This window comes from Mustela putorius, unplaced genomic scaffold (genome assembly GCF_011764305.1).
Source record: "Mustela putorius furo isolate JIRA1106 unplaced genomic scaffold, ASM1176430v1.1 tig00000589_pilon_pilon_pilon, whole genome shotgun sequence".
NCBI classification, from domain to species: Eukaryota; Metazoa; Chordata; class Mammalia; order Carnivora; family Mustelidae; genus Mustela; species Mustela putorius.
Window position 1 is genome coordinate 8,398,682 of NW_025421425.1, and position 26,181 is coordinate 8,424,862.

At 40.1% G+C, this 26,181-nt stretch overlaps 1 protein-coding gene and 1 long non-coding RNA gene across 2 annotated transcripts; one reads left to right on the forward strand and one right to left on the reverse strand.

Annotated features, from left to right (window-relative positions):
- Positions 1-10,114: 10,114 nt before the first annotated feature.
- On the reverse strand, positions 10,115-14,871 carry LOC101670853. Its single transcript, XR_200073.2, has 3 exons — positions 14,542-14,871; positions 12,141-12,185; positions 10,115-10,354 (listed from the first exon to the last, which is right to left on the reverse strand). It is a non-coding gene; the product is annotated as an uncharacterized LOC101670853 (long non-coding RNA).
- Positions 14,872-15,599: 728 nt separating this feature from the next.
- Positions 15,600-18,079, forward strand: LOC101670552 (E3 ubiquitin-protein ligase RNF167-like). Its single transcript, XM_045082043.1, has one exon. It carries the CDS (start codon positions 15,889-15,891, stop codon positions 17,047-17,049), a length of 1,161 nt encoding a protein of 386 aa, XP_044937978.1. The 5' UTR covers positions 15,600-15,888; the 3' UTR covers positions 17,050-18,079.
- The last annotated feature ends 8,102 nt before the right edge of the window (positions 18,080-26,181 follow it).

Consider the following 26,181-nt stretch of genomic DNA (forward strand, 5'->3'; position numbering starts at 1 on the left):
CTTTTGTTATCTATAACAGGCTGAGAATAATCACCCGTCCTTTGGGAGGAACTTGAATCTGAAATACATACTTAGAGTTCATTCCATTGCCATACTCATCATGCTTAATAAACTCTTGATTGTCTTCATGATAGCGTATGGGATCAACCATTCCCATTTACATTATTCAACACATTCATAGCGTTCCACAGGTATCTTCATACAGACACCTGATGGGGTACAAACTATGGTAGTCAAGTCAATATTTTCCACCTAGAATGGGCTATAGGCAGGTAGGCAGCACCTCTTAGAGCATTTTGTCTTTTTATTTTTATTTTTTTAAAAGATTTTATTTACTTATTTGATAGACAGAGATCACAAGTAGGCAGAGAGGCAGGCAGAGAGGCAGGCAGAGAGACAGGGGGAAGCAGGCTCCCTGCTGAGCAGAGAGCCTGATGTGGGTCTCGATCCCAGGACCCTGAGATCATGACCTGAGCTGAAGGCAGAGGCTTAACCTAATGAGCCAGCCAGGCGCCCCTAGAGCATTTTGTCTTAAAGCTACTTATTGCTGTATGTACACCCTATGTACAGTTTTGCCAAAAGAAGAGGGTTAGGAATCAGGCAAAGAAATAAGAACTGACCCTGTTGCAGGTGACAGTCTCAAGTAGGAATACATTTTTGTTATACCAACAACTGTGGTAAATTTATATTTGATTTCAGAAGGTACTGGTGACCAAGAAGCTGAACACGGTGATAATGGTAGTGATAGTGAGTCAATATCTATACAGCAGAACATTCAAATGGCCCTCATGTATGAAGTCAGGGGAGTAGGTAGCAACATGGACCCAACGAATGAACTGGTTGGAATTTAGAAATCTCAGTAGTCATTTGCAAATGACTATTGCAAACAACTTTATGTCTGCACCCTTCTCTCCTAGATACCTTCCAGGGAGGCGTCATCCTCGGGAGTTATTAAGGTACTTAGCCTCTTGGAAACTTGGTTTTGTCAGGCAATTGAGAATTATCTATGTGTAAAGCTCAGGTTCATAGTAATAGACCTTGAGGCTCATATATGGGCATAGAAAGTAAACTTATCCATTTGCCATGAAGGATATAATTGTCATAGGAACAAAAGTGCTCAAGACCTTAGCATTTTCTCCCTGTATGTCAGCCTGTAAGTCAAGCTACATTTTGATCATCAGAACATAGAAAGTTAATTTGATGCACTGCAGTGTTTCTTGTCCATAGGATAAATTAGTCTATTGTTTTCACAAGTTTAAGAAAGATCTTGGTAACGGACTATAGGATTCTGGTTCTGTCGGGCTAAGCTCGTTGCTTGTTTAAAATGTTTTGATGAGTAGTTTATATATACCTTTCTGTCTCTTCTTTGCAGCTTCTGTATTTGACCAAACCCCACCTTGGAGCATCCTATTCTTTCTTTGGATTTACCAACGAACTCCGTCTGATCCTCCTCAGATCCTTTAGGGTCAGGGCCTTAATGTGATCTTGAAAAATGTGATGAGTTCTTAGAAATATTTTCTTCCTTTCCTGCTTCATTGATGACTACTTAAGTTTTGCTTGTGGACAATAAGGAGACAAATCCTGGTCATCGTTGGTGGGGCAGGGTATGGTGGCAACTACTGAGTACTTCGGTTGCAAGTGACAAGGTCTTCAAAAAAGATATTGGAAATCAAGAGAAGTCTCTAGTCCCAGGAAAAACCAGCCTGAGTTGGGATTGGGAACACCTAGGGAGAATATCACTGGTGTGGATTCAGCTGGGCCAGCTGTAGTATACCAAACTATTGGTATAAAGAATTTACCTCAATACACATTATGCCCAAATCCATGGTGGAGGGCAAATACCAATGCAGGAGACCATAAGTCTGTTCTGGTGAGAACCTGATGGTGTGAGTTAGACCTAATATAAACCAAAGACATGGATGCCTGAGGTTTGCAGAAAAGACCTGACATATGAGTGTGGCTAATTCTTTCTGGAAAACCTAGTCTTGTCCTGGTTGATGGAACCAGTGGAAAAGGGGAAATTTTCACGTTGCTTCTTGTCTAGTTTACCCTTCTTTCTAATAGGAGGGAAGCAAATTGGGGCACAGAAACATTTTTCTTATAAAGGTTTAATGATATCTTAACTGACAGGCATCCCCGTATTTTTCCTTTTCTGCCCTGGTCTGACAGAATAAAATAAAAATTTTATTTTTAAAAACATTACATTCCTCTCCATAGAAAAATAAAACCGTAAATAGCTTTCAGAGTGGTTGTATCACTGATTTCAGAGAGATTTTGTTAAGAAATCCAACTTTTGTCCTTAGAGTAATAGTAAACCATTGCCTTAAAAATTCAAACCCAGACATTATTACATTCTTAGTAAGACGAGAGATAGACTAGTTGTTTAGTTGCCAGGTTTTTTTTTTTTTTTTCACTTGTACCCAAGATAAAGAAGCAGAAGACCAAAACCAAAACCAATACCATCCAAAACATGAGAGTGAAATAAGCTGCTTCATGGCATAAGCTCTTCCACGGGGTTGCGTTGCATAAAATATGACTTTAGGAACTAAATTCTGCAAATGCACGAGAATGGGCTATTTGCAAATGGCTCTCCTTTGTTCAGTAATCAAACATGAATCAAAGTGTTTAATTTCATTTTAGTGGCACTAAAGAGATTTTAAGCCTTTGTTTTCACCAATCTACACATCTGTTCCTATCCTGATGTTCATAGTACAGATTATTTCTCAAGGAGGTTCTTCAGAAAAGTAGAAGAATTATCTGAATCATGATAAACACGATGACATTTAGGATTACATTTGAGTCGTGCTCTAAAATGTGTCTGGGTTCAAGCTGTGGATCCAATTTAGGTATGATCACTGTGGAACAGGATTTCTCAGTGAAATAAGTGAGCCGTCCCTAATGTGCTTCAAGAGCACTCTAGAGCATGTCGTTGGGTTGTTAAATATTTTTTATTTTGATAAAATTTCCTTAAATATGAAAAGTCTGAGGGCAGTCAGTTCGGTTATAATATGACATACATGTTCTTGTAAGTCACCCTCCTGTGCAAAAATCACATGAAATAAGAGTTTGTGGGGAAAATGAGGTTTAGGTGTATAACCCTCAAAAGCTTCATCACTGACACATAAAAAGATAGAAACTGGATAAAGCAGGCAGTTGATATGAGGAAGTGGTGATGCAACATGGGGGCTTAAGTGGGTACGAGAAGAATAAATGAAAGAAGATGGGATTGGGAGGGAGACAAACCATAAGTGACTCTTAATCTCACAAAACAAACTGAGGGTTGCTGGGGGGAGGGGGTTTGGGAGAAGGGGGTGGGATTATGGACATTGGGGAGGGTATGTGTTTTGGTGAGTGCTGTGAAGTGTGTAAACCTGGTGATTCACAGACCTGTACCCCTGGGGATAAAAATATATGTTTATAAAAAATGAAAAATTATATTAAAAAAGAAACAAAAAAAACAAAAAAAAACCAGGCAGTATGATGTCATACATAATAAAGGGTTAGGAAATACACAAATATGTATATGAGACATAAATACAATAAACATGGCACTTTAGTCTTAAGTTTGCTCATAGACTTGTTACAGCTTGTGTACCTGTGATGTGTGGAAGGACAGTTATCGCGAAGACACAGGAGGGTTGACTCCACACGTGGATGGGCACGCCTCTGAAACGGCGGGTAGACTGAGGTAGCTGGTGGTTGCTTGTTTGTGAGTTTTCTGTATTTCTACTCAGCTCATTTCAGTTTAGATTTTCTGCTTTCACCTAGTGCTTTTTGCAGAGCAAAGGACAAGCAACTGAGAAATTCAAGACGCTTGTTATGCTCAAATTTTCCCCTAACATATCAACTGTGGTGGAACAAAATTTGCATTTCAAAAGAAACATTAAAAAAAGGAATTGGCTATCTTTTTCTAAGTCACTGCCCTTCAGTGACTCAAATCATTGCCACTGTTGTTGCCTTAACCTTTTCATGAGTTGATTTTGTAATAACTTCTTGGGCAAAATTTTTCTCTTTTAGAGTAATGTTTTATTAAAACAGAATTTTTTATAAAGATTTTACTTATTTAATTGAGAGAAAGAGAGTGAATGAGAGAGAGAGAGCATAAGAGGGAGGGTCAGAGGGAGAAGCAGACTCTCCACTGAGAGAGAAAGCCTTTGCAGGACTCATTCCTGGGGCTCTGGGATCATGACCTGAGGTGAACGCAGATCCTTAAGACTGAGCCACCCAGGTGCCCTAATAAACAGAACTTAATGGCAAATCTGAGAAATAATTTTTGTCTTTTGGAAGAACATTAAAATGTATTTTTTTAGAGAAAGAATCTATACCATGATCTTTTGGCCCCTATCCTTTATGTTTTCAGAGTCTCCTTAAAGTGGGGCTCCTTTTGCTCTTTCCACACAGAGAATACCTAACATATGTTGGTTTGACTTAACTCAGAGTAAGTGGTGAGTACCAGCCAAGTAAGGTTGGTTGACCAGAGCTCTTACCCATTAGTATTTTCAGAAAAAAAGCTGAAGGTGAGGTGATGGGTGTGCTAACTAGATGGGGAAATCCTTTCACAATACATAAATGTGTCAAATCACCACGATGTACACTTGAAATATTTTACAATTTTGTCAGTCATACCTCAGTCTAGCTGAAACTTAAAAACAAAAACGAAACAAAAACAAAATGAAAACACTGAGTTTATATCCTTTTAAAAATGGTTGATTAAAAAACATTATTGAATTATTTCAATGACTTCCCATGAAGTGTGTGTATGTTCCCATGAGGAAGATGGTGCCTCAGGGATGAGGGAGGTAGATAGAATTTGAGGAGAAAACACATGGAGGTGTTGTAAAAAGATGTATGGGCTTGACTCTCTGTGTCTGGCCTGCAGTTTTCTTTTTCCTTCAGCAATAAAACCACCCCACTGAGGGGAGGAGCACTGAGGAGATGCCCACTCCCTTTGCAGCCTCCACGTGCTCTTTGACCCCTTGGGAGCCTGGTGGATAATCAGTTTCTCATGTGATCTGAGAGGATTCAACTTTCAAAGCCTAATTTATGGAGGTGTCTGTGACACTGATTGGATTACTCTCCTATAAATGCATATAACATGAATGAATCGTTTAGGGCCCTGATACCAAACAAAACTTAGATATTTCAGACCATTTTCTTTCTTTCCTTCTCTAATTCATTACTTCAGGAAAAATAGTAGAGAAACTAATTTCTCTAAGAACAGTAGATTTGCATTATTTCCCCCTAGAAATTAAAATTCCAGGGGTGGGCATATAATGATTTGCCGGCTTCTTGATGGTTTTCTGCAAAGTTAGATCACAGAGATGTGAGTAGGAAGTTTGGGGTGGTGGAGGGCATGAAGAGTAAGCTTGAGGAGTGTATTTGTTGACTTAAATCACATGAATATAATTCTTCTTGCTGGGGTTTTGGAATATAGGTGAGGTTCAGTGGGGAGGAGTCGGGAGCCCATGACCAAGAAAGAATTCTTGAGATGTTTTTGGTCCAAAATGGTGGTTTATTAAGGCACAGGGACAGAACTCCCAGGCAGAAAGAGCTGCTGTCCCTGGGTTGTGAAGGGTGGCTGGTTATGGACTATGGGGTTGGGAAGTAAAGACAAAGGGAAGTTTCAAAAGGATTTTCATATGCTAAAGAGGACCTAGAAGATGGAGGCCTCGACATCCTCAAGTTAAGGTTGTTTTTCCTTCTAGTAAGGCATTAACCATAAGATAGTTGGGAACTTCCTAGAGGAAGCAATGGGCTGAAGATGATAAGGACATTTAACTGTATCTATATTCCCTTCTGGAAGCTAGGCAGTTGATAGAAATGCTCTGTTCTTGTCAACTGCTAAGACTTTTGTGGACTGAGGGAGACTCATGTCTTGCAGGATTGTAATCTCTATAAATTAACTCTTTATTTTTCCCTTAGGGCAGCCAGGGGTGCCTGAGCATTGTCATATATACCCCATGGGTGAGGGGATTGTGGGGGGTGTGAGCTTCAGCCTGTCCTCAACTAGCCTTCTGCTCCCTCATCATTCTTGTGATCATTATTGCCAGTATGTTTTTATTTAACTTGAGACTCATCAACAAAAGAAGAAACCAGATCATGCATATAGTACAAAGTCTATTTTACTACTACAAATACAAACTGAAAAAAAAATGACCTTATCTTTATTTTTAATGATTTCTTGGTTTGTAATAACAGAAGAAAGAAACATGATGCAATGCTGAAATCTCACATTCTCTAAATAAACCTGTCAGTTGAAAAGTAAATCCATATATATTATGATGTAAAAATAAAAAAATACAATACTATAGAAAATAAATAATAAGATATTATTTACTTATCTATATGTAAAGTTAACAAGATTCAAAGCATTCAACTTATTCTTTTTCAAAGATTTATTTATTTATTTATTTGTTTGTTTGTTTGTTTATTTATTTATGAAAGAGAAGGAGAGCAAGCAAGCTCATGAACATGAGTGGGGAGAGACACAGGGGGAGAGGGGGAGAGAGAATCCTCAAACAGACTCCTTACTGAGTAAGGCTTGATCACAGGACCCTGAGATCATGACCTGAACCAAAATCAAAAGCTGGCTGCTTAACTGACTGAGCCAGCAGGTGTCCCCTAAAATAGTCAACTTATAATCATACATTTGATTCCAAGAAATTTCATGCTCTTTTATCAAAAGGGCAAAGGGGCATAAAACATAAGTAGAATCCCGGATATAAGAACAGGTCTTGTTTTTGTATTAACAAGTATAATATCAAATAAGGGCAACGATATAAAATGTATTGCTTACATGCACCAGGAGTCTGAGGTGAGGTGCCAAGGAAATACTCTGAGTCATCCCAGCCAAACTTGGTAAAGCAATGGCCAGTATTCAGAGCTGGCATCGGAGGTTTACTACTTGAACCTACGTTGGGGAGGTTTACTACTTAAACCTATATTCTTTTTGCTAAGCAGAAAGAAGCTGAACTCAGGAGCTGTCAGAGGCTGTTCCTCTTGCTGTGGGAAGGCAGCCAGTCTGCAGTGAAGGAGAATGAGGCTAATGCACACAGAGATACAGAAATCAGGAGCAGATATAACCCTGCACTGTACAAGCCCATGGAATTAACACCTGCATCCCCAGTTCCACTGTTTTATCTGTTCCATCAATTCCATGGATCAATACATTGCTGTTCTTGTTTAAGCTGTTTAAGTTCCCTCCAATGGCTACCATTCCACTATAAGTACCAATCCGTACACCCCACACTTAAGGCGTTGTGTGGCTCTGTAGTCTGATATTCCCTCCAAACACTAAAATGTTCTCCTAGCACAACCCTGATTGATTCAGCTGATGCTTTTCCTGGTTAGATATTGATAGAACGTAGAATCACTAAGTCATAGCAGATAGTGCTTACCTGAGTGGTAGAAAATAAAATTGCTATCTTAAGGACCAAACTGGATACTGACTAGCTCCTTGTGAGTCCAGGGAGAGACAAACTGCTTTCCAAGGCAGAAGCAGGGTGCCCTGAAACCACTCATTGTTGGAGCTTTTTGCTGAATAAAGAGGGCACTGAGACTATGGCCAGTCTACTCACACAAGGTTGAGCAAGGGGAAGCTAAATTGCTCTGCTGGAAAAGAGATGAAGGGAGTATTAAAAGGGACAAAAGTCAGAGTAAGACCACTTGGTTTAACAGTCCGTCTGTCTGTAACAGAGTCACTACCTACACGAATGTGCTGATGCCTAGACACCTTATTCCCACACTCAGGGTTCTTGGTGTCTGAGGGACAAATCTGTGGGTAACAGAAACTTTGTGTCATATTCAGGGTTGGGAAGTTAAAGTTCTTTCTGCTGGTTTTGACACTTTCATTATATTCATGGGTTAAGCTTTTTTGGGGGAAGCTTATTCATTTTGACTCAGGGTTTCTTGGACATGTAATCTCCACTTTACAGATTATCTCTCCTTTTGGGATCCATCTTGTTACTTCCTAAAATTCTATCTCTGCTCATATTTATTCATTGTATTTAATGAAGGCTCTTAAATTCAAATTAAAAGTCACACTCATTATTTAAATGTAATAGTTCTAGGCTGAGATTTAGCAAAGTGAGGGTATGGGGACACATTTTAGCTTATGGGCTTTGAGTCCCGTATGGTCCCCTCAAGGAAATTTTTGACATATGGACTGAATACGGGAATTTTGTTGAATGTACATTAATTTTTTTTAAGTTACTTTGAGATTTAAGATCCTTGAGGGGATAGACCACATTATCTCTAAATTATAACAATAAACTACTATTATTTTAGAAATTATACATGAAATATATCCTAAAGACCACAGAGCAGACTACAAGAGTCTTGAGTACTGACAACAACTGAATCAAAGAAAGAATTAGAAGGATTTTTTTTTTCTTTGTAGTTTTAAATTGGAGTAACTGATTTGGGAATAAAGTTAATATAGACCAAATGATATCATACCGTTAATTAAGAAATTATCTGTAACATTCTATATTTCCATTTTCTTTCTTTACTGAAAAACAATTACTTTGAGTTGCAACCTATTAGTTTAGTTATTATTAGTAAACATTAGCTAATTTTGCTTCTATGGTATTACAGTATCAGGTTTGTAACTTTCATGATTTTAAGGAGCTTGAATTTCAAACTAAAGAAACATTGCATATTCCTGGGGTGGTGCCTTATGACAGTTAGTGATATTTACTTAATTTTGGCACATTAGATTAAGTTTTTGGCTGATGGCCAATATTTCTTTTCCTATGATGAGTTATTCCTAAAAATAAATCTATGTTTAATTTAATCCTTCGATGCACTCTCATCCTGTGAATAATGTCATTTTAATGAATTTTACATTAGCTCCAAAAATCCTGAGCAACCTAGTACATTCCTATAAATTCCAAACTTTGGGAGTTTCAGTGCCAAGGTTTTAAATCCATTTAATAATAGTAAAAAAAAAAAATGTTAGTGTAAATGTTTTTGTGACGGTTTCTGAAATTTATGAAGTTTACAAATAGTTTAGAGTTAAATCACTGTTGATTTTAGGACAAGTCAATGTCTCTCTCTCTCTCTCTTTTTTAAGAGATTTTATTTATTTATTTGAGAGAGAATGAGAGAGAGAGAGCGAGAGTGAGCCTGTGTGCTCCAGCGAGCATGAGAGTGGGGAGGGTCAGAGGGAGAAGCAGACTTCCCGTGGAGCAGGGAGCCCAATGCGGGACTTGATCCCAAGACTCCAGATTCATGACCTGAGCCAAAGGCAGTTGCTTAACCAACTGAGCCACCCAGGTTCCCTCTCTTTCTCTTTTTCTAATCAATAATTTTTCTGATTTTCTTGTTTCGTTCTCAGTGGACAAACATGGAGCAAATATTTTTAGCAAGAGCTCTTAGAGATAGTTGTTGTAGGGGGAGATCAACTTTACTGCAAAGACACTTCCCAAGTAAAGATTTCAGAGGAAGAAGAGGTTTCATTGCCATAATAAAGGAGGGGGAGTGTGTGGGAAGAGAAGGGGTACAGTGGTGCAGGGGCATAAGGGAGGGGCAGCAAATGGCTGGGAATGGAAAGCATGCACTTAGGAAGAGAGACAGTTCCATGAGGATTTCTTTTTAGTGGCATCCAAGGGATCCTGTGGAAGCAAACTTCCAACATTCCTACCCCAATTTTACCATAGTTAAGGTGCAGTTGGATTTCTTACAAAAGCTGGTGAAGGAGCTGAAATGTGAGTTAGGGTACACAGAGGTCAAACAGAATTAAGCTTTGCAACAAGTGTAAATTTATATATATATATATATATATTTCTATTTTTATATAGATATATATTATCTTTCTATCTATCTATATCTATAATAGCTATATCTATTATATATAATATATATTATATATTTTTTTTCTATTTATATATATATATATTTTTTTTTAATGATACACACAAAAGTAAACATTTACAGTTAGATTTTAATTAAAAAACCTGATCTTAAGCGGTATATTGTCTGCATAGATCCCATTAACAGAAATGCAGTCCAGTCCTAAAAATTAATTAAAAGAGATTGAATTCATATTAGCAATGCTGGAGGGGAGCTCATCTGCCGACTGTAGAGACACAGCTCACAATCCTCTCCCCCACTCTTTCCTCTACCAATATCTTCCATAGCCTGTGGCTGCTTCCCCATATCCCTCACTCTCCAACCTCCAAATCTGTCTCCATTCCCATCTCAATCTCCACCCAAATCTTTTCTAAGCCTAATAAATAGCAACAGATATTTGTTAAACATAAACGACCTCTGAAGCAGCTTGATGAATGATGAAGATATACTGGTGTAGAAACCTGAAAAGCAGTCTTGTCCTCATGATCCTCTGCTATTCATTCTGGGAGGGGGGGGACAATAGAAAAGGTGCATAAGTAAAATATGTACAGTTATAAATAAGAGATAGTAATAAATAATAAGAACCAAAACAGCAATCATGAGTCTACAATGTCTGTTGGAAGGAGTGGTGGCCAGTGGAGTTCTTGCTGAGAAGGGGACTGCCAAGAAAAAAACAAGCCAGGCAAATAAATGAGGAGAAAGCATTCTGGGTTGAGGGAACACCAAGTACAAAAAAATCTGTGTGTAGAGTAATTCTGGCATGTCCAAGAATGGGAAAGGAAGCCTCTGTGGCTGACGGAGAGAGTAGAGAGGAAGGTTTGTAAGAAAAGGGCTCAGCACACAAAAAAAGGGGGGGTGGGGGTCAGCGAATTCATGGGACTTTACATATAATAGACTTTTCTCTTTATTCTGCACGAGGTGGAGGTCATTGGGAATTTCTGAGTAAAGGAGTGACACTAACATGTTTTAACAGACCGTGAGTTGAGAAAAAAAGAACTAGAGTGAAGGGAGGCATAGGTAGACACAATTAACTCAATCAGAAGACGTCTACAGTAATTCATGAAATCATGGTATTTTGGACCAGGTTGATGAGAAGGGATCATATGAAGGGGCAGGATCTTGAACATATTTTGAAGGCAGCCTCAGTGGGATTATTTTTGATGGACAGTTTGGGAGTTGAGAGAGAGATAATGGAGTTGTTATTGTTTATGATAACAAGGACTGAGGATGAGTTGGTCTGGGGAGAAATAACAAGACCTCGGTTTGGGGTATAATTAAGATTGAGATGCCTACTGTATACTCAGATGGATAGGTCAGGTAGGGAGCTGTATAGATAGGTTTGAGTCTAGATTTTGAAGAGAAGTCTCAGCAGGGGATATGGATTTGGGAGAACAGAGGTGCTATTTCATCCTGTGGAACTGGGTGAAATCCCTAGGAGAGTGAATACAGATAGCACAAGGAAGAGTTACAAAGACTAACCTTTGGACAATGCCCCCTTTAGACATGGGATGAAGAAAAGGAATACAGAAGTTCTAGACAGGAAAGGAAAGCCAGAGATATAGGGAGAAAACAGGGGCAGGCACTGGTCTGGAGGCCACGGGACGAAAGAATTTCCAGAGTGAGGATATGATCAGATAGATTAATGCTTCTGATAGGTCAGTTCTGATGAGAACTGAAGAATGATCATTGGATTTAGTGATATGGAGATCAATAGTGGCCTTGAGAAAAGCAGTTTCAGTGGAGTAAGGGAGACAAATCGGGATTGAAGAGTGTTCAACAGAAAGGGAAAAATTAGAGAAAGTTATAGTGAGGGTTTTTTTTTTAATTTTTTTATTTTTTTAGGCATTCTTCTTGCTAAAAAAGGAAGAGAATGGGAAACAACAGTTTGGAAGGAAAGTGAGGGAGGTCAAAAGAGAGTTTTTATTTTATTTATCTACATTTCAGTTATCTATCTATCCATTCATCCATCCATCCATCCATTCATTCATATTTTATCCTGGGAGAAATGTTTATAGACCAACAGATTAATCCATTAAAGGAGGGCGGAAAATGATGATTCTGCAGAGCAAGAATGGCTACAACAATGAATGACCTTGCAGGAGCGCGAAAGGAGGAGCATCTAACATACAGGAGCAAGGTTTGTCTTGACTGGGAGCACTGGAATGACAAGTTCAGGAGTCTGGACCCTCCTTAAGCTCCTTCTACTTTTCATTTTTCTCCTTCTCTCTAATGGCTCCATAATCTAAATGTAAATTATCCCTTACAAGCCGGAAAACAAAGAATCTTACCCAAAAGGATCCAGTAGGGAAGAATGGTGAAGAGGCCATGGAAATCTATAAAGAGGGGTGGTCAAGCTTAGAGCAGTAGCAGTGTTGGCATATATCACATTTAATATCTTTTTAAAATCTCTTAGAAATCATTTATATTTGCAAGTGGGAGTAATTAATGATTACATTTCAATAAAATCCTTTTTTTTCTCTGTCTGCTGTATGGGCAATGAGTTGAAAATTGAGAAAAGTCTATACAATCACTAATTGTTTAGACAACGCAATGCCCATCAACAACTTCACTCTTTTTCCACGGCTGAACTGACTGACTGTTTTCTTCCACTGGAAGGACACAATATGGATTTGAAGGCTTGTACAGGACCGCAGAGAATCAGATACTATATCAAGGGACCTTATTGTTCTACATTAAACATTTCCTTTTGTTTAGAGTTTTCTCAGAAGGCCATTACTAAATGGAGGAGGGGGAGGAGAACTTTGAATTCTTTGGAAAAGTTAAAGATAGATCAGGAAGCTGCTGAATGTGGAGATCCTTCAAATATGTCAACTCCTCTGAAGAATAGTGAACAAACAAAGGCAGATAACTTTGATCACCATTACCAGCTAAACATTCCGGATTGAGGTAATTACCTGTCATCTGTGACAACGGATGAGGATTTGATCTGGAATATCTAACCACAAAGTGAAGACAACTTCACAGGTTAAGCTAATGAACTTATATTTAACTTAAGAGACTGTTATTTTAAAATTATATATTCATCTACATAATTATGTACATGTTATTTTGTATAAAAATATATTATCTCAGAGATAGTATCTCTAGATATATCTAATGTATATTATTAGAGATAATATCTCTAGATATGATATTACATATAATATATGTGTATATAAATATATTTAATATATGTGTACAAAATATTTTAACAGTATATATTCATACATATATAATTATACAGATGTACATATTACATATATTATCTCTAGAAATATCTCTAGACATAATATATATTATACTTTTAAGTTTTACGTGTGTATAAAATGCATATTTAACACAAAATTTATGGTAAAAATATTTCCTACACAATAACTTCATTTTTGGGACAGAATCCTCGTACTAGAGGCAATAGAGAAGATCCTTGCTCCCCTGAACTGGAAGAATGTTTCATGGTCTTCTACTTGCATACACCTCCATAAGGCTCTATTTCTGAGTTTGAAACCACAATTTTTTTTAAAGATTCATTTATTTATTTGCCAGAGAAAAAGAGAGGGAGAGAGAGCATGAACAAGGGGAGCGGTAGGCAGAGGGAGAAGCAGGTTCCCCGCTGAGCAAGGAGCCTGATGCTGGACTTAGTCCCAGGACCCCAGGATCATGACCTGAGCCAAAGGCAGATGCTTAACGACTAAGCCACCCAGGCATCCCAAGTGTTTTGTCTTTTTGATAGAAGGAGGTTTCCAAGTGGATAAACTCCAGGACTAGAAATGCCCGAATCCACCCCTGCCTTTGATTATTTTATGTGTGCTGTTCAGAATGCATAATGCTAGTGTAGTCTGATATAATATAAAACCCCAGACTCATTTCATAGTCTCTTTCTTGCTCCAGCTTGGTTCCAATTCAGATTTGGAAGTTTCAGGGTGTTTGGTGTGTGGGCGCAGTTACTATAGGCTTCTCTTATTTGTTTCCCTCCCGCTCTGGTTAGCTTCTGCTCTTGACCTCTCTAGGACTGGCCTCAGGGGGACTAAGCACAAGTGGCTGGTGCAGTAGCGATGTGGAATGGGTGTCTGTTGGCGTAGCGAATCATCCCAAACTTACCCCTTTACTTTTACACAGTGAGAGCTTTTGTGTATTTCTTGGCAATATTTCTGAAGTTTCTCTGCGTCTCAACTGATGAAGACAGTGTCTTCTGTGGGCTGGCCACCTGTGACTCCTCCTCCGCCCCTAGGTTTGTTCTAGTACCCACTCTCTGTTTTGGCCTCCCTCTGCCTTTTCAGATAGAACCCTTTAGATGTCTTTTTAAGGGCATCCGGTGGCAAGGTCTATGTTTGGATTTTGAGAAACTTCTCTCGCCGTGGAAATGCAGCTTGAACTAATACACTCCCTTCTTTTTCTGTAGGCCTTGAATTTTTCAAGTCATTTTCTTTTAGCTTGAGATTAAGGGGAAACATCGCCTCTGCTTCCCCATGGGTGTGTGTGGGCCAGCATAGCTCTGATAACTCGCTCTCAAGAGATCTTCTCAGTCCTTCAATCTTTTTAGACTAAGGTCAGCAACCAGCTCACACCAGCAGGACCAGTGTGGGACTGCTGTCGCCTCTCCTCCACTCCACTTTAAAAAGTCCTGAAGGAGTGCTTTAGCATCTGTCTTTGAAAGTAAGTGTACTTAAAGCTTATTGTTTTGTGCTTTACCTTAGGAAGATTAAGCTGAAGCAGGAAGAATGGCCTGTGATAACCTGTCACACTCCCAAACTGGAAAACACAGGAATATGGAGATGAAACAAGTCTGAAAGAAGATTTTAGCATATGACACCAGTGGTACAAAAATGGCAGGATACTCCCGTCATGTGAGAAGGTGGCCACCCAGTTCTGGAGGGCAGCGTGCTCAGAATAAACCCTTTCCATTTCTGACCTGGCCAATCAGGCACATCTTTATTTAAAGCGGTCTATAATTTCCTTTTCTAATCTAGGTTTTGACTTCTAGGTAGTACCCTTAAAGACAGAAAGAGTAGCTGTAAGGAAACGTCAAGTCTGAGAACCAATGGATACTTCCTCGCGTTGTAAATGGGCCCACAAGAAAAAATCTATCTTGGTTTCCCATGATTTAATAATCCAGTGATCTCCTTGGTCATGAGGACTGGAGTCCGTAGCATTCTCTCCGGGCCTTTACAATGGGTTAGAAAAATTTACCATCCAAACACCCAGCAGGTTGACTTCTAGCCTGAACCGGTCCTCATAAAGAAGTAAGATTTTTATGGAAATAAGAATTTCCATTCACGTCCTGGCTGGAATGGAAATAGAAGCTTATTAGTTTAAAAGATTGTACTGAGTTACTGGGATAAAATCATTAAAATGTTAAATGGTTATCCTTGGTTATCTGCATGACCTTGGGGCGTTTGTGAATTATCTCAGATTTCACACACTCGCTCCTCCCCCCTCCCCCTATTCAACAGGCCAACAAAGGACTCACATGTGTAGATACTGATGTGCACTCTTACATTGAATTTATCGGCAATAAAACCTACACTGAAAGTAATATAGAATTTTTTTACTGCGGCCTCCTTCCTAGTCACTTCCGGTGTATCAGATAAGCCAGGAAGACTTCTCGCGATAGACGTGCTAAGCTTTCAGCAGGTGGGAATGGAAGAGTGAGGAACACTCTCGCGAGACATGAAGATACCACAGCCCAGCAACCACCGGGAGCAGAGGAGGACCGGAAGTCCTTCATCTTGAGATCAGGCCCTGTGCTGATAGGGCGCCGACTTGCACAGTGGGAAACCGTGGGAAACCGTTTTATCCCGGAAACAGGAAGCCGGCCCCCTGGCTGGAGGTCCCGCTTCCTTGGCCGCTCCTGCTCTTCCAGGCGTTTATCTGTCATTTGTGCTTGCCTTTGCTCCCTTTCCTTGTTGTATCCTTACAGTAGAAAAGAATTCTCGTAGTGTCTCCCCCACTACCTCCGCTGAACCGGTTGGATATCTCATTCCCGGAGCTGGGGTTCCTGCCGCACGCCCCTAGGTAGCTGGGAGGTGGGGCCTGGGGATGTCTGGACTCTGGACTCCTGGGACATTGCAGGAAGACCAGAGAGGGCACAGAATCCGCCTTCTGCGTCTGCTACCAGACGCGGCCTCCCCCTCCGCCATGCACCCCGCGGCCTTCCTGCTTTGCACGCTTGTAGCCACTTTGCTGTGGGGAGTGGTCCCCATCCAGGGGCTCGTTCGAGCGATTTCTGACCACAATAACAGCATGGACTTTGCAGACCTTCCAGCTCTTTTTGGGTCTGCCTTGAGCCACGAGGGACTTCAGGGGTTCCTTGTGGAGGCTCAGCCGGCCAACGCCTGCAGCCCAGTTGCTTCGCCACCCCCAGCTGCGGTCAACGGGTCAGTCTTTATTGCACTTCTTCGGAGATTCGACTGCAACTTTGACCTCAAGGTCCTAAATGTTCAGAAGGCTGGGTATGGTGCAGCTGTAGTACACAATGTAAATTCCAACGAACTTCTGAATATGGTGTGGAACAGTGAGGAAATCCAGCAGCAGATCTGGATCCCGTCTGTGTTTATTGGGGAAAGGAGTTCCAAGTACCTGCGTGCTCTCTTCGTCTACGAGAAGGGAGCTCAAGTGCTCCTGGTCCCAGACAGTAACTACCTCCTGGGCTTCTGTCTCATCCCTTTCACAGGGTTTATGGGACTGCTGATTTTGGCCATGGGAGCAGGGCTGATAGTTCGTTTTATCCATCACCAGAAACAGCTCCAGCAGAATCGGCTGACCAAAGAGCAACTGAAGCAGATTCCTATACATGACTATCAGAAAGGAGACCACTACGACGTCTGTGCCATCTGCCTGGACGAATATGAGGATGGAGACAAGCTGAGGGTACTTCCCTGTGCTCATGCTTATCACAGCCGCTGTGTGGACCCCTGGCTCACTCAGACCCGGAAGACCTGCCCCATCTGCAAGCAGCCTGTTCACAGGGGTCCTGGAGAAGGGGAGGAGGAGGAAGCAACTCAGGGGCAAGGGGGTGATGAAGAAGGGGAGCCAAGGGACCACCCTGCCACAGAACGGACCCCCCTTCTGGGCTCCAGCCTCACACTTCCCACATCCTTTGGCTCCCTAGCCCCAGCCCCCCTTGTTTTTCCTGGGTCTTCAATAGCTCCATCACCATCTCCATCCTCTTCTTCCTCTTCTGCTGTGGTCCTGATCTGATACCCTTCTCCAGCTCCCCTCTCCTCTTGAGACCTCATTGCACAGTCCCTCTTCCTCCTTTCTGTCTTCCCCTTTGAGGGATAGGGGACATTTCCACCCCAGGTTTCTTTCTCCCTTACCCAACCTTATCCTTTTGAGGGGAATGGGTGTAGAAAGGGACGGGGTCCTCACTTACTGGGTTAATAAAATTGTATTTTCTGGAATTAAAAAGAACGTATTCAGAAAGCTGTCAAAAACAATTTGAAAGAATGTACTTTTATAGTTTGTGTCAAGGATAAAAAAAATGAGAGACATTATTTTAAATCACTCAGAGTATCTTAAATTTACTTTGGGATATTAACATTTCATATTTGGCCTCAGTGCAATTTCTCCTATCTGTGAAAATTTCAGTGAATTTCTTTCAACCATTTTTGAGAGGGGTGAATATAAATTGAGTAATCTACACTTATCTAAATGTTTGTCATCTCTTAATGCTTAAAGAGTGCAAAACTTTTGAAATGTCTATGTGGTCATGACAAAAAAATAACTAAGTTGTAGGTCACCTGTTCTCTGCTCTTCTTCTGTGTTAAGTGGTTATGTAAATATAACAGATTTAATTGGTTTATAGCATGTGGTCATTTAGAGTTCAAATATGGTGAATTGGGGTAGAATTTTAAGAGAATGCTTTTTAGCTTTGTCTTTTCACATCTTGGAACTAAAAACCTCTTTAAATGAAGGAACCATGCTACCTGAAATGCTTTTCACCTGAGAGTGGTGATTGTTCAGCCATATTTTCTCTCTGGAGCTGCCTATGTGTAATTGTATAAGATGGGGATTTGCTAATAAGGAATCATTAACTATACCCTTCCTTTTTAGAAATTAAGGACATTTTTGCCTTTTAATGATTATTAATGATAGCTAAGCAAGTTCTTATTTGTATGCCCAATTTCAGCTCACCTCAATCTTCCGAACACTGCGTTGGTAATGCAAACGAATAATACTCTCAGTATAACTCTGTTATTTGGATTAGAGTTTTCTCTTTCATGAAAGCCTTGAAATAACTCATACAACACATTGAAAGACTTCTATATTGGGAAACAAATTCAAGAGTCAGAAGAAGATGTAGTATTTAAGCTAATATAGAGTTTTATTTCTATAAAGATGCATTTAAAATCACAGTTTTAGAACTGAGATGGTTCTATTAAATCAGTTGTAAATTCTATTGCGATCGATTATTTGCTCTATTCATTAATGTTATGCTCCACGTTTTTACTTCAATATTTTTCACAATACGCATCCTTTTGGCATGAAAGTGTATTAAAATGTATGCATTGAGGAGCATTATGCATTATGGAGGGCCACAGAACCATGGGGTCCTCAAGGAAGAGATCCTGAGGATCAAGGAATTAAGGAAGCAGAACTGGGCAGAGGGAGAAGACTGGTTCACTAGAGAGCACTGTAACTGGGATGGCCAAAATCACAGCAGGAGGGCAGGTCCTCATGCCCTTGAAGTGCCCAGTCATTTCTTAACAGGCTGACACAGGTGGAGAGGAGTGATCTTGGGCGGGGTAGCTTTGTTCAGACAAGGAGAGTTTCTGGAGAGAAACTCACCTGAGAACCTTTGGTTTTGAAAACCCTCAGGAGCTAGAGGAATGAGCGCCTCAGTCTTGACGGGGTCGGGGTGGAAATCTGGGCAGTTTCTATAAAGATTTACTAAGGGTGGGTGGATCCAAAGAATAACCAGTGTGAGAAACTTCAGTAGCTTACTTTGTGCAGGGGTCTTTCTGTTATAATACAGTACTCTGAGGTGAGTACTGGATGGGAGCATCATACGGAAAGTGCCTAATTAATATTTGTATGAGCTTCCTCTAATGGGAAGCGATATGGAGAGAGTGGCTTTCGTTAAACTGAGTTGCTGATGAGATCAAAATAAGAAGTGAAGTCTGGGAAATGTGCAGCAGGATTTCCCCAGCTTCTGGGCCAGCAATGGGTGACTGTTGAGAGTTGCGTGTACTCACTATGTGTCTACTGAACATGCACCAAAGGCTTGATGACATTCCAGGAGCTGCAAGGACCTGTAACCCTGAAAAGGAAGATCTCATTCCCAATTCTCTGGTATTCAGAAGAAAACAAATAAGTAAAGAGTCATTACATAGCATAATGCCTGTGACAACTCGTAAGAGAGGACGTGGATGACCCAGGAAGAATTATCCACTGGTGTGCTGGAGTGGCTCATACTGGCTTATTAGAGCCAGTTGTTAATTTCTCGGAAGCCTTGTCACATTGTTGCTAAATGCAGGTGTTATTAAAAATTAAGTTATATAAACTTACCATTAAATAAATTGTATTAAAAACAAAGTTAATACTCAAAACTCATCAATTCCTATTTTGCTCTTATTTATGCTCTAGAGATTCTTCATGTCTGTTAGCTCTGTCTTGATGTAGTTCTCATAAAGTTTGTGCTGCTGTGCGTATCTCCTGATCTCTGTGTCAGTGATATCACATTGGTGCCTGAAATTGGTCATGACAGTAGTATTTATAGCACAGAAATTGGGAAATGCTCCCCCCTCATCTCACTTTATCAGGATTAGCTTTATTGTTTTGTTGATTATCTAGATGTAAGGAAGTAATAGAGAAAATGTTAACAATATCTAGATATAAGGAAGTAATAGAGAAAATGTTAATATTGCATATGAAACTTAAATATATGATGTCTGTCTCCAGCCATTACATGACAATTAACACCAAAAAATTGATGAAATATCGTTCCAGGGTTTTAAAACTAGTCTCTGACAAATAAATCCTCATGTCATTGATGAATGAGTGAAGTTGTCCATACATCCACAGTTTTCCCCCTTTAGTTTTACTCATTAAGATAAATGGAAATATCAACTAATATTTATACCAGAACTATATTAGTTTATCAGTAGCATGAACAGCTACTGAACTGGGAAGTAATCAAACATTTATTCATAGTCTAATTTTGTGAAATTATGGTTGAATTGCAATCATACTTTGGCTACAAATGCAAGAGTTCAGCAAAAACCAGGCTAAGTATTCTGGGAGGATAAATTAGCTATGTCATATTTATAATAAGGAGTATGTGTATCTTACTATTTTCCTAAACTGTGTACTAACACCTGTTTGCATCGGTAGAGATTATAATAGAATTATGTACATAGATGCATTTTTCCTACAAGAGCAGGTTGTTAAACTTTTTCCAGCAAGCCACTAGATAAAGCAGAGCCAGTATAGAAATAGGCATAGTTACTGTGGGAGCACATGTAAGGGGATGTAAGTCAATCAGAAAGGATGGCATGAGGGGAGAAAGAAGAGGAAAAGGAAGATTTAGCTGAGATGGCTAGCTGAATTCAGATTCCTCCCCTTTCTCTCAGACTGTGCTCTGTTTTGTAGCAGATCATGATGAAGATGAAATTCACAGGCTCTCTTTTCATTCTGCAGTCGGCACTGCTGATCACAAATGCACTAGCTGTTGTTTGGACTGGAAGGTACTCAAGTGCAGCACTTCTTATAGTCCTTTCTGTTTTTGCTATAACCACATTTTTGTGACAACCTAATAAGCACTGTTGAAATCACCTGCTTTCCCTTGTGAGATGCTTCTAGACAGTCTGGCTCTGTGTGGGTTCTCTGTTCAGTGCTCACTGTTCTTTGAGTTATTCTGGGAAACCTAAACCTCTCCACGTCACTGGAAAGCACCATCTATACATCACCCTAAATGGCAGGACTACTTCCTCTAGCTCCAGGCTTCCATATTGAATGTGATAGGGTTCATTACCTTCAAGAGCCTGTGAGGGAGTGTCTACTCAGCACACCATAGGAGAGCATTTCCTTAGGTGAGATTCCGCTCTCTGCCCTTCCAGATCATTTTTCCTACGTCCCAGTTCTCAAGTCTTCCTCCTCCACATTTATTTTGCTCTTTTCCTCACATAGATAAGCTTTAGTTAATTTTTATAGAATTCATAAGAGTGAATACTTAAGAAATAAGAAATATCTTTGAGATTAAATAAAAATTCATGCTTTTTTTCTGTCAAAACCATTTTTACTATTCTTTAAGACTTTAAAAAAGTGATTAGTAAAATTGTTTTTAAAAGACAAATGTAGAATTCTCGTGGCTTATATTCTTTAAAAAGACTATCTTTTTCTTTAAAAAGTTCATTGTATAGCACATACCTACACTGTAAGTTTCTTAGAGAAAGAAACAATGAATTTTATCTAATTATCATGTACTACGAGCTCCGTCACTGTCATATACCTAAAGTGAATACATAAATATTTTTATTTTTTCTTCTTTTTTTAATACATAAGTATTTTTAAATTACTTCTTTAAAACTTGATTATATAAATGAGGTCATAAACATTTTTTATAATTAATATGTCTTCTATCAAAGCAATGTGCAGTGGAATGTTTTTAAAGATGCATTAATGTTTTCAAAGATGCAACAACCAGCTGTGTTGTCTCTGATTTTCTCAATAGTCACCCTAACTCCATACATTTAAAAAAATCTATTCGTCCGTCCATCCATCCATCCATCCATCCATCCATCCTTTCAACCAGCTGATAAGCCAGTCATTCATTCTGTGAATACTAGCCTGTGTTCTAGTTATATAACAGTGTGCAAGGCCCTGCTCTCTTGGGAAGAAGAGAATATGAAGTCTGTCAAATAAAATGGGATAGAAAAAATATGTCTCTGGTACTTCTCAGAGTAGAGGCCTTCAGGTGGGGAAGAAGGATCTAGAAAAGCATGGAGGAGGAAATGCACACTAAAGGTGTAAAAGGGCTGGGCCCAGGATTGTGGAGGGCAGTCGTGTTCAGGCAGACTGCAGCACAACAGCTGCAAAGCTACGGGGAAGAGAATGTGACATGTTCTAGGAGCAAAACGAATTGCAGTATTCCTAGGGCTTGGATTATGAAGCAGGGAGGGCGTTTGGATGAGGCTGGAGGGACAGGAGGCTAGACTGTGAGAGCCTCAAATTAACTGGTGAGAGGGTTTGGCGTTCTCATCATGAATGAAGTGTAGAGAACGGGTTACTATGCAAGGCGGGACAGGACTAGGGCTCGGGAGGCCAATTAGAAGGTGGTACAGTAAGCCACGTGAGAGAGGATGGTCACCTGACCTTAGGTGGTGGCTCAGGGATTTGGGGGAAAAAAAAATGGTGTCATTCAGGTAAACTGTTACGTGGGTCTGGAAGAACAAGAAAAGATCCAAAACAGAAAGTCTTTGCAGTCAGAAGACACAGGTAAAAATCTGTCTCTATGCAGGTCTGTTGTATCATCTTTGTAATTTTTTATAATTTTTGATAATTTATTTTTGAGAACTATAGTTTAGTTTTTCCTTTTAGCAAAATTGATTAGCTTCTGTTATGATTGAGGAGGCATGGGTGCCCAGGTGGCTCAGTCAGTTAACCATCTGCCTGTGGCTCAGGTCATGATCCCAGGACCCTGGGATGGAGCCCCGCATCGGGCTCCCTGCTCAGCCGGGAGTCTGTTTCTCCCCCTCCCTCTGCTTGCTGCTCTGCCTACTTGTGCTCTCTCTCTTTCTCCCTGTCAAATAAATAAATTAAAGCTTTAAAAAAAAAATTGAGGAGGCTGGGAAAAAAAAAAGGAAATGTAAATATAGGTGATACCTTTCTGGTAATCTGTAAATTTGCTGTTTCCCTTGGGAATGAAATCAAAACAAGATGCCAGACTGTGCTTAATATAAGTGCCCTCCTGAGTCTGTGAATATGATGCTGTTGGACAGGCTTCATGCATAGCCAGGGTAACTTTGGGGTAACTGAGGACCAAAAAGCTAAGCGGGCATTTCAGGTTTGTATCTTCTGCCTACTTGATTAAAAAAGGCATTAAGTCATTTGGAACACTAATTTTGGAAGAAGACAAATACAGTAAATAGTAACTGTTGCATAAAGACATAGCACCGTTGGTTTATAAAAAGCCCATTCGAGGGGCGCCTGGGTGGCTCAGTGGGTTAAGCCGCTGCCTTCGGCTCAGGTCATGATCTCGGGGTCCTGGGATCGAGTCCCACATCGGGCTCTCTGCTCGGAGGGAGCCTGCTTCCCTCTCTCTCTCTCTCTCTGCCTGCCTCTCTGTCTACTTGTGATTTCTCTCTGTCAGATGGATAAATAAAATCTTTAAAAAAAAAAAAAAAAAGCCCATTCGAAGTTTTAAAGATCATAGATAGGTTTCTGATTATTTCTTCCTGTACCACATAGATATGATGCTTAAAGGATCTTCCTTAGTTACGTGTGAACTTTATTCAATATTTGACCATAATTAGTGATTATCTGTGGCTGATTTTCTCCTTTAATCACTGTAGGCTATTGTTTTTGTGAATTCCAAATTGCTTGTATTTAAAATATAATGTTATTTACTTAAAAATAAAGACGAACTTTGACAGTCTGAGATTTCTTAAAGTGGCCTGAATAGTCAAAGAGATGGTTTACTTTGCCTGGAAAAGGAAATGTGACCCTAGGATTACACCCTTGAGAGATGATACTTCAATTCAAATTGGAATTCATGGAGTAATTGCAGCCTGTGGTAATGCATCTTCAACATCTTAAAATAGCTATTAGATGGGTAGAGCTTTCCCCTAGAGGAATGGCAGTGTTCACTAGGGGATGTCTTTTGTCTCTTTCAAACCACCAGAACTGCCTCTGAACAATGCACAAAGAAACACAATATTGGACATTTTCTGGAGTGATCTGAAAATTAACTGAGAACAAATATATGCTCATGTCTTTTGGATCATGTTACAGATTAAAAAAACAGATAAAAAGATAAAATAAAATCAGCAATGGCTCCCATCTGAGTTAATTTTTGGGCCTCCAGGAAGTGGGCATAAAATGTGGACTTCTTAGAGCTATTCCTTAATGTACAAGCAAGTACCCGAACAACATTTTCATTGAATGGGTCATTAAACCCATTTTATCTGTATTCTTTACAGAAAAAGATGTAAACAATAAAAAATGTCAATTTCCCCCCCTTCCCTTGTAGGCAAATACTGACAGCAAACAGTGAGGTTTTCTTTATTTCTAATTGCACACCTGGAGCCACTAGTTTTCTTAAATATTCAGCCTGACTATTTTTTTTTTTCTTGGTTAGAATTTGGACAGGGAATAACAAGATCTGAAGAGCAATAATAATATAAAAAAAGCCTTGAAGAGTCCTCCACGTAGAGGTTGTAAAGCACAATGAGTGGTGCGGATGGACTGGACACGGCAGGTGGGAGACTGAACCATGCCTACAGGATAAGAGGTGGAAGAAGGTCGGTACAGTTTCTTGTTCTCTGTCCCACACGGAGGAATGATGATGGCAAATGCCCCCAGGGAATCCCCTAGGAAGGGGAGGAACTGGGCTGAGATGAGAAAGCATGGCTGTCAGAATGGTTATAAAAATACTGAGACCCAGAAGAAAAGATAAAAGCCAAATCAGGAAAGCAAGGAGAAAGGCGAGAGTCCAGAAAGGAGAGATTTCGTCAAACTGGACAAGCGGGGGAGTGAATGAGAGACAGGTGGTCCGAGTGGGGGATGCAGGAGATTGGGACAACAGGAGGAGGTCTGCTACAGGGGAGCCAGTCCGTTCAGGAGTTCAATCTGCAAAGGCAGAGAGGCAGAAATCTTTGAAGACAGTGGTCCTGCTTAAAGGAACCAATTGGGTTTAACAAAGGAACCAATTGGGTTTGACAAAGGACAGGCAGGGGCTTGACAGCAAGAATACAGAGTCAGGGTTTTCTGCTGCCCAGAGTCAAGGAGTGTTGAACCAGCCGTGGTGCAAGCCAGTCCATGTCAATGGACAGCACAGGTCTAGAAGGTGAGCAGCAGGGGCAGGCTCCTCAAACATGGGACGGAGAGCACTGGTTGTATGGTGGGTTCAAAGCACGGGTTATAAAGAGATATTGGAGATCAGGGCTGATTTCTCTTCCTCAGGAATCTGAAAATCTGGTAGCAAGGCCACCAGTAGTCATTCCCCTTCCATCTGCAGAATATATATATATATAACATTTATTTTGCTTTTGTTTTGTGAAATGTGGCCTTTGGGCCTCCGCTAGCCTGGCCTGGAAGTTCCATGTGCCAGGCTTGTAACAGCTCTGAGCCAAAGCTATTGTCGAGTGGCTAGGAAAGAGACTAAGACATTTTCTTGGCATTCATCCTAATTCATCTTCTAGGCATGTAGCCATTGATGCGGAGCAGCATGGCTGTCCTGGAGGCCCCATCCTTAGCCACACCAAGATGAAATTCCAGGAAAAGTCTTTGGCATTTAGCAACTGTTTTCTCTTCTGCTGATCAGGAATGTCTCTTACTTTTCTGTGATGGACCCAGTAGGTATATTTTTAGTACTCAAGTACTTGAATGTGCTCTATAGATCTTTTCAGTGCACAGTATTGGATACATAAGGCAGAGTCTATAGTAAAGTTCGGGAAACCGCATGCCTTGAGCTAAATCAGGCCAATGACCATTTTTACAAATAAAGTTTTATTGGAACATGACCACACTCATTCATTTATATATTGTCTCCAGCCATTTTCCTGTTGTAACAGCAAAGTTGAATAGTTATATCTGTCCCACAAAACCAGAACTATTTATTACGTGGTCCTTGAAGGAAAAGTTTACTGATGCCTCATCCACAGGCAGCAAATTGCCCAGTGGTTAAGAGTGCCTAGGTTTGAATTCCACCTTTTTCATTTCCTAGCTTTGTGGCCTTGGGTGATTTAACTTTCCTCTCTGGCTTCTTTATTTGTAATATGGGGATAATAATGGCTCCTACTTCATAAGCTTGATATGAGGATTGGATTAAATGAATTATGAAAAGCACTTATAGCGATGCCTACAATGTTGTTGGTTCTCAATAAATATTACCTGTTGTTTTCATTAACTATCACCATGAATTATTTCATTTAGAAAATTGTACTGGCTATTGACAAAGAGCCAGTTAGTTAGTCTAGGTATTGGGAATGAATTAAGGTCCATTCTTTCCTGTGAAAGATTTGTACTACGATGGGAAGATAGACATATAAATTACTGATTATAATATCATGTGGTAAATAGTCCGGTGAAAATGCAGGCCTGAAAGAAGGTCAGTTTGAGGGATGAGATTTGGCCTGCATCTTGAAGTCCAAGTGGACTTTTGTAAGGAAG